The following is a 10,683-nucleotide window of genomic DNA, read 5'->3' on the forward strand; positions in this document are numbered from 1 at the left end:
TATTGAATGTCTAACTTAAATTCTTCAGAGTACTTTTCTGTCTGTGGCATCTTAAAAATTTACACAAAAAAATTTGTATTACTCTCAAGGGTGTTATTATTTAAACTTGTTTTGTCACACAGAATAATCTCATCTAAAATAGATATTGGCTGCACATTTATAACAATTAAGGTTCTTGAGCTGAATTTATCATTAAGCAATAGTTGAGAAAAAAGCATTACTCAAGCATGTAAGAAGGTGATGGCATTTGTAGCACAGTCAAAAATGGCTGTTAGGAAACTGAGATTGAACTTTGTTGTCATGGCAATACTGTGAATGCGTGAGGCTGTTGACTGATTCCAGAACTCTAAACAAATGGACCTCATCAATTGATTAATTTGTTGATTAATTGGGTCTGTCTTGGGCTTCTTGCCAGTCTGATTTAATCCAACAGTATGAGGAAGCAAACAACACCTGGTGCTAAGTATGCGACACGGTCTGGCATTCTGACACAAACACTAGAGTCAGAGAGGTACAGAGAGAGAGAGAGAGAGAAATGTCTAATGCCTGAGGACGAAAGGACTTATTGGTCAATGTGTAAAACATTTTGGCTCTCATACAAAGTACAGTCCTCTGAGGTTTAAACAGCTCCATTTAAATCAGGTCAAAATTAGTACAATAGTATAGGAAATAAAAATTTGTCTCGCTTCCCTTCCCACTTCTCTTCTCTCCACTACTTTCTCTCTCTCTCTCTCTCTCTGTATACCATTTTTAGTCACACCCTGTTACGTTGTGTTAGTCAATTGATAACTTGTCTGTTCTCTCTCTCTCTCTCGCCCCCTCTCTCCTTCTCTCTTTGTACCGTTTTTAGTTGCTGTAGGGTCATGAGTGATGTGCCAGCCCCACGTAAAGCCCCTCCACAGACTCAGTCTTCAGGAAGTGGTCATACACTGATGACATCACGCCAACCCTACCTGAGCGACACCATCTCTTCCAAGCGCGTGTGCTTCTACAAGAGCGGAGATGCCAAGTTCAGCGGTCTGCCGGTTATTATCAACAACAGGACTTTTAGGACTTTTGAGTCTTTGCTGGACAGCTTGTCAAAGCGGGTACCGCTGCCTTTCGGCGTCCGTACCATCACCACACCGCGCGGGCACACGACCGTACAATCTCTGGACCAGTTAGAGAACGGCCAGTCCTACATCTGCTCCGACCGGCGCACCGTCAAGCCCATCGACCTGGAGCGGGCACGGCGAAAACCACGCCCCTGGTACCACGCGCGACCCGTTAGCTCCCGGCGGCGGGCCCTGCAGCTAGCGCGGCAGAAACAGAACTCAGGGCGTGGCGCCCGCAATGCTCGCAAGAATGAACGCACCTTACTGCACACGCCCAGACGGCTGGTGGTGTTCCGAAATGGTGACCCTCAGGAGAGGCACACACTCCTGCTACAGAAGAGAACCACACACTCGTTTGAGGCACTGCTGGACCACGTGTCTCAGGTCATGAGGTTCCACGTTGTGAAACTGTACACTCCAGATGGGAGGAGGGTAAGGCAATTCTCTCTTGTATTTTTTTATGGTCCTTCTCCATATTTATCTCTTTCACTCTCACCATTTTTTTCTGTCTCTAAACCTCATTTACTTTATCAACAGTATGTCTTTTTAATGTATCTTAATGTATCAACACACCAAGGTTTCATTCCAAACTCATTAGAATTACCATGGTTACACGTGATAACAGTGCCAGTCTTTTATACACCACTGAGCAGTTATTTTGACCTGAACATCCAAAGCTAAATTGAGAGTGTTTATTAAGTTCAGCAAGACTGAATGTTACCTTAACTGTCACCCAAGGGAGATATATTTGGTTTCCTTTCTTATAATTAGCGTGCTAACAGGATTTCTGTTATACAGACTGATGCTAATCAGGACTCTTTATAATAGTTCTTCTTCTACTCTTTAAAAAAGGACATCTTCTAACTACAGTAACCCCTTTTTAAGTTATCAGTGTTGTTGACTGGTTGAATTGGAACTGGTCGTCAAAGTTACCATGTTTGTGGCTTGGAAGGCTGTGACATCAGACCACCAGAGACCCATTGTAACTGCAGGCACAAATATCGCTTGAGAGAGGCCTATCACCCTGCAGTGCTAATCTCCTTTTACCGTCATCCTATTATCCTGCACTGCATCTTGGGACAGGACCTGAAGCAGGACAATCAGAAACACGCATTTCAAACCCCTCAGCTTCATATGTGCAAAAGCTTTACCTCACCATGTCTCTTACCGTAACGTGACCACAGTTTTGAGCTGTGGCCTCAACCCAGTAACATGGCCTTTTTTTCTCACCGTAACTCACCTTTATAATCTTCTCTACACAAACAGTTTCAATACTTGTCCTTAACACACGTTTACTCTATCTGACCAGTAACAATGACGTCATCTAGTACTTTGTACTGTGTCCTGCACAGACATCATATCATTCCCGTAGCTTCACACAAACAACAAATATGCAGGTTGACCAAATCATTAAATTGCATTGATAGTAGCATTGTAAACTGCATTGCTAATAGCATCATAGCATATGTTAGCTAACCTGAGGATAAACTGTGTTGTAGGAGAAGGAGCAGAATTGACATCTTTGACATGGTTTGATGGTATCAAAACTGCCTAATTTTCATGCTCCTTTTAAGATGTTGTTGATTTAACTTTCTCCACAGTGATGTAGGACTAGCTTGATATTATTTTCTTTCAGGGTAAGACACTTATAACATCAAACAGTGATATAACCACATACTGTTATCTAGTTAGGCAAGCGTGTTAGGTAGCATTTTACAGACAAGTTAGCTATAGAGTGACAAGACTGTTTATACAAGTTAGTATGCAACATGCATTAGACCTGGATATGGAAAGTTTAACACAGTTATACTGTGTGATATGTTATGACTGAACTATGCAGTGAATGTGCATTGCAGTGGCATTGCACTAACACTGTATCTGTTTGTTTTGAACTGCTTTTTTAGGTTGATGGACTACCTGCACTCATCTTGTGTTCTGGGGTACTGGTGGCTGCTGGGTGGGAACCCTTCAAAAACGGAAACTATGATACGCAGAGACCATCTGAACTGACATGGTTACCAGCTAAAAGCATGGGAAACAAGAGATTCAAACAGACTGTCCCCCGTAAGTTTCTGTCATTCCTCCCCATGAGTGTTTTCCATAAGTTATGTAGACATCTGGAGTCGATCACTCAATGTTTTATTAGAACTTTTTAGCGTGACACTGTATGGTAAAGAGACCTATTCAGTCTGACTCTGTGTGTGTGTGAGTGTGTGTGTGTGTGCGTGTTAGAGATAAGCTAAGAGAAAGTGCTGACGCATTAATATGTACTGTAATACCTACAATGACCTACATCCTCCAATATGTATCACACCTCACACACTCAGACCCTTCTAATCCTCCTCTGCCCGTCTTTTCTTTCTCTCCTTCCATATGTTGACCTGACCCAATGAAACATGGCCCACTGGCTGGAACATCTGCTCTACCTTCATGTGGTTGATTCATCTCTGCCCACCTCTTCTGTGTTTTATTATTACAATTTTTTTTTTTGATTGATTGATTGGTTGTTTTACTGACTTTATTAATCTTCTCTGTTATGATCATAATAACCGTGGGAAAAAGGCAAAAAGAAATCCATGTCAAGCGGCACAAAGTCACGGAACTTTTCCCCTTCCTCCGAGCGTTTCCTTATAAACCAGTTACACAGGAGCGTGGCGGGAAGCATGTACGACACTGGATCAGTGGAACTGGAGCACGGCCAAACTTTGGAATCTGTGGCTGAAACAGAGACGCTCACTTGTCCAGATGCAGAGGGGGAGGGAGATGGCCATGTGTTACCTGATGATGACATTGAGAAGTCCTTCCGTGTAAACCAGGACGGCAGCATGACTGTTGAGATGAGGGTCCGTCTGACCATTAAAGAGGAGGAGACAATCCACTGGACAACCACAGTTAGTCGTTCCAGCGTGGCCAGTCAGGTTAAAGCAGACTGCGATTCGCTGTCCAACTTGCATGAACAGTCACCTGACTTACGCTCGCTTCCTAACAACGGCCCTGTTCCCCTGGAAGTCGAGCACAACTCCCATGCCAAAGAGAACACTGATCCCCTTCCACTGGAAAATGGTATAGTAAATGAGGAGAAGGAGATTGGGGGAGGGAAACCAAACGCTCAGGTGGTGGAGCCCCTCTCGCCTCTTCCCACATCACCAGGGTTTCACGCGTTCAGGGAGAAGCAGGAGTCAATTGAGAACATCAGAAGACTGACTGAGTTGGAAATCCAAGAGAATGTAGTAGGCTCATACTCCTACAGGGAGGAAACATGCACTGGGGAGGTGGTGGAGGAGTACTGCATGCTGCGGCAGAGCAGCAGTCGGCCTGTGCCCAAACCTCGCAGTTCTCTGCCTTCTGAGATCAACAACAACAACAGCAGCAGTAGCACGCACCTGCAATCCAGTAGCTATACGTCTGCTGAGGTTCTGCATCTACAGGACAGTGGAGAAGAGGTGCGAGAGACAGTGCTTCATATATATGAGCAGCAGAGCTGTCAGGAGAATTTCTTCGCCAATACACAGCTTTGCCTACAGGGCGTGACCACTTCCAGCTCTCGCCACAGCCGACCAGCGTCATCAGACACAGTCTTTCCAGCGTCGTCGGATAAAACATTCAGATCCACAAGTGAGGATTGGGAGTCTGAGAACAAGATCTCGAGCGGTAATGAATTACTCTCTGAGTCCTCTGACCCCCATGTCACTCCATGTTCGACATGTGTTTCACCAGTGCAAGTCAGCAGAGAGTCAGTCTCCCAGGCACAAGTTGTCACTGTATCTCCTGCTGCAGAGGAGAATAGCAGAGAAAATTTAGCTGTGCTAAGCTCTGAGCCACCCAAGAGGAGAAAACCAGTTAGAGTGATTATAAAAAAGAGCCGTATAATTCGTAATGTTATCCCTGAACGAAAGCGGAAGGAGGGCAAGGTGCACCTTTTTAAAGATGTTAAAAAAGGGAGACCTGATATCCTCAATCCTGCAAAACCGGTGAAACCATTAGAGCACTTGAGAACAAAAGCGGTCCAAAAGTGGCTCAAAAGTAAAAACCAGTCCGTTATTAATAAACACAGAGGTGTATCTGTGAGGACGTCAGCAATGCCAAACAATAGTACTCAAGTGAAAAATAAAAACCTAAACAAGCTATCTGTAGTAAGAGAGCAAAACACCAGTGAGATGACTTCTAACTCGGGAGATTCGTTCAACTTTAAAGTGGGTGAGGGTGCTGCCCCACCAAAGAGAGACCTGCTCGCTGCATTCCATAACAAAAGCACACTGACACGTCAGACGTCAATGCACGACGACTGGGAACACGAGCAGGACACAAAAGAACCGACTGAGGCTTTATCCCTAGGGGCAGTACACTCCTCGTCATCTGTCATCAATGAATATGTGGAGCTGTGGCTGCAGAAGAGTCGGCCTGATCCGATGTGTGACCTGGAGGAAGAGCCTCAAAGCAACGTGGAACTGCGGCAGAATGCTACCTTTCATATCGGCAGCGATCAAGCTTCATCTCCAGAGGTGTCAGAGATCACCTGTGAGATTATTAGTCCAGAGGAGTGTCCATTACCACAGAAAATCACTGCAGCTTTATTACCCAGCAAGCGTGTTCTGGAAATGGGACTATTAGCCAAAAAACCCTTATTTGAAAATATGACAACAGAACACCGAAGTCCTGCAACAGACAGTAGTTTGTTACCTAATTGTACCTCTTCAGATGAAACAAGTATTGACGATGCATTGTTGGAGAAAATGCCATCAAAAAGACATTATTTGGTTGAAACGCAGCCACTGTCAGATGACCCCTCATCAGGAAAATCAACACTGTTCAAATGTCCTTCCCTGGAGAAACCTCCATCACTCGGGGATCCTTCACTCGAAGAAGCCTCATTATCCAGGGATAATTCACCAGAGAAAACTGCATCTCGCAATGATCAAGCACCTATGGTAAATATAGTAGAGAAGATAAATGCCGTCAGTGATCCAGTGAATGCCGTCAGTGAAACAGCTCAAAACTACTCGATTAAAAGAACACCACTACCCAGAAAACTCTCACTGAAAAAGACCCTACCATCACAAAACCCGTCAGTGGATCAGGGCTCGGGAGAATTTTTGGGCCAGGAATCCACCCCAGACAAGACTCCACTTCCGAGAAATATGACTCTGAAAAGGGCACCCCTACCCGAAACAATTATCTCTAAAGAGATCTCATTCGCCAATGGGTCTGCATTGGAAAAAACAACTTTGCCACAAAAACAGTCGTCAGAGAAGACACTACCATCTACAAATATATCTTCAAAAACGGCTCAGCATAATGTAAATCAGTCATTAGAAAGTAACTCATTACCCACTGATGCTTTATCGGAAAAAACATTACCCCCTAGAACTGACTGGAAGCAGATTAAATCTCCTGAGAGCACTGCCTTGGCAAAGACACAGCTACAAAGTCAACCATCTGTAGAAAACATACCTAAAAATAATACTCTGGCGAAGGCCTCATTGTTTAACAGTAAGCCCTTAGAGAAAACACCCTTGCCTAGAAAGGTAAATTTGGTCAAGAAGCAAACACCCAAAAATGTCTCAGGCACAACAGTACCTGTATCTAGTGACATGTCCAATGAGAGGGCGAGTGCTTCAACAGAAGTAGTGAAGGAACCTTGTGACAGTTTACAAAATGAACTGTCAGAGCCTGAAAAAATGGAAAATGTGAAACAAATTACTAAGGATACTCAGAGGGCAGAAATACCAACTGAAAAACCAATGTGTCCCGTGGATGAATTCTACACAGTCCGAATGGCCAACGAGCTTGACATGAGGCCTGTTCTGGAGCAGCTTTGCTCCTCAATCCAGTCCCTGCGCAAGACGACGCACCGCAAGAGGCGATCTTGTTTGGAAAAATCCAACAGTTTGCCAGATTTCTCATCACACGTGGCCTCCACTTTCGGTTCATCATCTCGTGTGCTCTTGGCCTTTTTGTCCGTCATGGCCCTGAAGGATGCCCTGTCTGGTCTAGACACAGACTGGGAAAAGACAAGCTCCATGAGCTGCTCAGAGGCACTCCGCATGATACAGTCTCTCAAAGAGGTGGCGGCTATAGAAGATGCAGATCTGCTAAGGGCCAGTCTGAACGATCTACAGAAGTCGACCTCTTCTCACCTTCTGCAGAGCTGGAAGGGTTTTCAGGACCTCAGCTGCAAAGCAAGGAGTCGAAGTGTCACACCTGACAGTACCAGAAGTGAAGTTCTAAGCGGGTCGACCCCGGATGAGAAACAGGCCATCCAAGAGCTGATGGGGGAGTTAGGTGTTCCTGAGAAAGTAAGAAAGGAGCTGGCAGCCCTCAGTGGTGCAGAGGAGGAGCAAATGAAAAGAAATCAAACAGAACATTCTGAAGACATTACTGTGTCAGATCCAAAGGTGAATGTGAACGGTCTGATAGAATCTCTCCAAAGAGAAGACACAGTCAGCTTCTGCGACTCTGTGCTGGAGGAAGACGTGAACATTTATGTGAAATCCGTCATTGAAAAAGCTATCAATACACACCTTGATGCTAGTGACAGCTATGAGAAAGTCTCTGCAAGAGACATGCTGCCAACTTGGAGTGCAACAGAGAAGGAACGTGAAGTGATAAGACATGAAGGGGAGCAGAGTGAGGAAAAGGAGGAGTTTTGCCACATCAAATGCCTTGAGCCTAAACAAGGAAACTTTACTCCAGTGCCTGACATCTTCGTTGACACGCCAACCAGTGATTCCAACCTCGAAATGGAGTCAATGGCAAGCGGGAGTATAGAAGTACAGCATCAAGGAACTAAAGAAGAGACAGGAAAGAAGAGGGTGGAGGAGAGGGAATTGTATGAGGAGAGATATTCTGAGGAAGTCGAGGATGGAGTTATGGATGAGAAACCTTCCTCTGTGGAGTCATTCAGTAGGAGCAAGGAAAAACTTTCTGCCTCTGAGGAAGAGAAATCAAGCTTAGAGGATGATGAAAAAAGCTGTGATGAAGAATTGATGAGCTTTGTAGATGATATTTGTGATGAAGATCAAAGATGTTCTCTTCAAAATGCAGAGTATGGTGACAGTGTAGACCAGGAAGGCAGGGAAATATGGGCTTACAGTGATGAAGGGCAGTCAGGTCAAACCTCAAGCCAAACAAAGGAACAGCTGGTTTGCAAAAGTGACAGTGTAGAAAAGCAAACAAGTTCAGCAACATGGCAGCCTAACTTTATCCAAGATCCAGTCATTCATAATGCAGAGGAAGTGAACATCAAGGAGCAGTGCAGCTCAATGGAGGAGCAAAGCAGTTATGAGGAGAAACACTCTAGTTCTGAAGAAGGTCCAGTGATCTTGGAGGAGCCAGAATGCTACAAAGCCTATCAGGATAGGTATGAGGAACAACAGAAATATTGTCTAGAGGACCCTGCGAAGCACGAAGAGACAACAGGTGATTTAGCAGGAGAACGGAAAAGCTCCGTTGCTCAGCTGATCAGCTGCCTGGAGAACCAGGCGAAGTCTGGACAGAGCAAGGCCAGCCATGCTACCGAAAAGTCAAGCACCAAACTTTTTGGCCACATTGATCCACCAGAGGTTTCAGATGTTGATGATTTAACTAATGTATCTCATATCTCAAATGAACAAGTCAAGATAGAAGAATTCATGTTTGGAACTCCAGAATTAAAACCAAGAGACAGCCATGTTAAATCTAAGCAGAATAACGGAAGTGCTGAGGTGTCTAAGCAGTCACCAAAGATAATTAGAACAACTCAAAGTACACCTATGCCTATCACATCACCTCCTCTACCATCCTCTTTAGCATTCAGCTATGACTCCCATGGCACCTCAGTCCGAGAGCCAGAGGGTAATGTACAGATCAACAGAGTGAAATCCATCAGGGAGATGTTTTTGGCCAAAAGCAGCACAGAAGGCCACTATGGGAAGAAAAAACTGGCCAGACCAAATATATCTGACTTATCTGACAACCGACCTGGGACCTCAGAAAGTGGAGAGCACCAGTCACAAACATCCCCCGATGTGTCCAGTGGAGAGGACGACACCAGAAAACTGGCCATCGCCAAGGGTTACGTCAGGAGAACCATTGAGCGACTTTATGGAAGAGGCAATAGTAATGGATCAGATTCAGAAGGCAAGAGACCCACATCTGCTTCAAAATCTAAACGGAGAGAAAATCCAGGCAAGTCCAAAGTTTCCAGCCTGGCCTCTTTCCATGAGGCTCGTACACGAGTGATCCCAGATTTGTCGTACTTCAAAGCAACAAGCACATTTGATGAGTATGAAGAACCGTCACAGTGCATTAGTTTGAATCCTGACATGAACAACAGTGACACAGTCCTCACCGACAAGGGCCTTTGCCCATTGACAGAAACCAAACTGATTGACAAAGCCCCCCCGGAGCTCACAGAAACCGCTCAGAAAGGCGTGGATGACAAAAAGGAGGATGCTCCCTACTCCTTTTTCGGTTCTGTGTCACCTCACAGCACCCTCTCCTCCACAGAGGTAGAGGACCCTTCTGGGCCACCAGGCTCAAAGTTCACCTATTTCAACATGCCGAATGCTAATGATTCAGAACTGGAGCAGGAGGACCAGTGTGTTGACACAACCGAGAGGAAGAGTGAGGTCAAAGCAAAGTCTCCAATAGAGTCACCTAGAGCTTGGGCAGAGAAGAATGGTTCTTTGCCAGCCTTCATTCCCTCAGAACTAAAGAGGATAGACAACAAGGTACACCCACTGGTGGAGGACAATTCCAGTTTGGTTCCTGTAGTCACACAACCTACCAAAGGTCAAAGTGCACAAACCAGTGTTGCAAGGCACCCTGCTGAACCTGATGCCCTGGAGATGCTCTACTTAATGTGTGGACAGCACTGCCCTATACTCTAAACCAGTCTGTGTGACCTGCAGTGAGCTCCATACAAATTTATCAACCCTGCTTCACACTGAAGCCTGACCTCTCTACAAATCCCCTTTGTTTAAATTTACCAGTAAGAACTACACTTTTTTTTTTTAAGTTTATCGGTTCATTTCTGGTACAGCAACAGCTTTGTCAGCATAGGCTGACTTTGTTCATTCATTCATTCATTCATTCATTTTCCAAGCCTCTTATTCTAATTAGGGTCGCGGGGTGCTGGTGCCTATCCCGGCGCTCACTGGGTGAAAGGCGGGGGAAACACCCTGGACAGGTTGCCAGTCCATTGTAGATAGGCTGACTTAGTAAGTCTCAATAAAGATGGGTTTTCTAAGAGTTAAAGGTGGAGCAGTGGAGAGGGTTATTTTAGATGAGTAATTACCAATCACATACTGTGGATAGGTCATATCAAATGTGCTGTGCCTGATCACACTCAGCTGTTTTTTTTTTTCAGTCATGCATTGTTCACACTGTTTGTTTGTTCTTCGTTATACAAACGATGCATGTAATTTAAATATAGCATTTGTACACCACATCTATGTTACATCACTTAATTTATCTATCTTGTTTTCCTGCCACCAATCAGCATTCAGCTACGGAGATTTACCTTTAGGGATCTATTTTCAGACCTTGACTGTTTTTTTTTTTTTTTGGTTGTTTTTTTTGGTACCACTCTCTGAGCAGGTTAGAGATG

The 10,683-nt window shown here is 44.8% G+C and overlaps 1 protein-coding gene across 1 annotated transcript; it reads left to right on the top strand.

Moving 5' to 3' along the window:
* The first annotated feature begins 863 nt into the window (after window positions 1–863).
* Window positions 864–9,964, top strand: LOC115816200 (oxygen-regulated protein 1-like). The gene is made up of 7 exons (XM_030779168.1): window positions 864–1,526; window positions 2,999–3,158; window positions 3,657–4,764; window positions 4,822–5,612; window positions 6,165–6,297; window positions 6,460–8,727; window positions 8,761–9,964. The coding sequence occupies exons 1-7, from the start codon at window positions 864–866 to the stop codon at window positions 9,962–9,964; spliced, it is 6,327 nt and encodes a 2,108-aa protein (XP_030635028.1).
* The last annotated feature ends 719 nt before the right edge of the window (window positions 9,965–10,683 follow it).

The sequence above is a fragment of the Chanos chanos genome, chromosome 7 (assembly GCF_902362185.1).
Source record: "Chanos chanos chromosome 7, fChaCha1.1, whole genome shotgun sequence".
NCBI classification, from domain to species: Eukaryota; Metazoa; Chordata; class Actinopteri; order Gonorynchiformes; family Chanidae; genus Chanos; species Chanos chanos.

Excerpts from the sequence above, each read along its gene's own strand:
- LOC115816200 (XM_030779168.1), top strand. The coding sequence starts at position 864 with ATGAGTGATGTGCCAGCCCCACGTAAAGCCCCTCCACAGACTCAGTCT. Across the intron at positions 3,159-3,656 it reads ATTCAAACAGACTGTCCCCC|GCAAAAAGAAATCCATGTCA; the intron begins GTAAGTTTCTGT and ends CGTGGGAAAAAG. Across the intron at positions 5,613-6,164 it reads AGAGGTGTCAGAGATCACCT|TGGATCAGGGCTCGGGAGAA; the intron begins GTGAGATTATTA and ends AAAACCCGTCAG.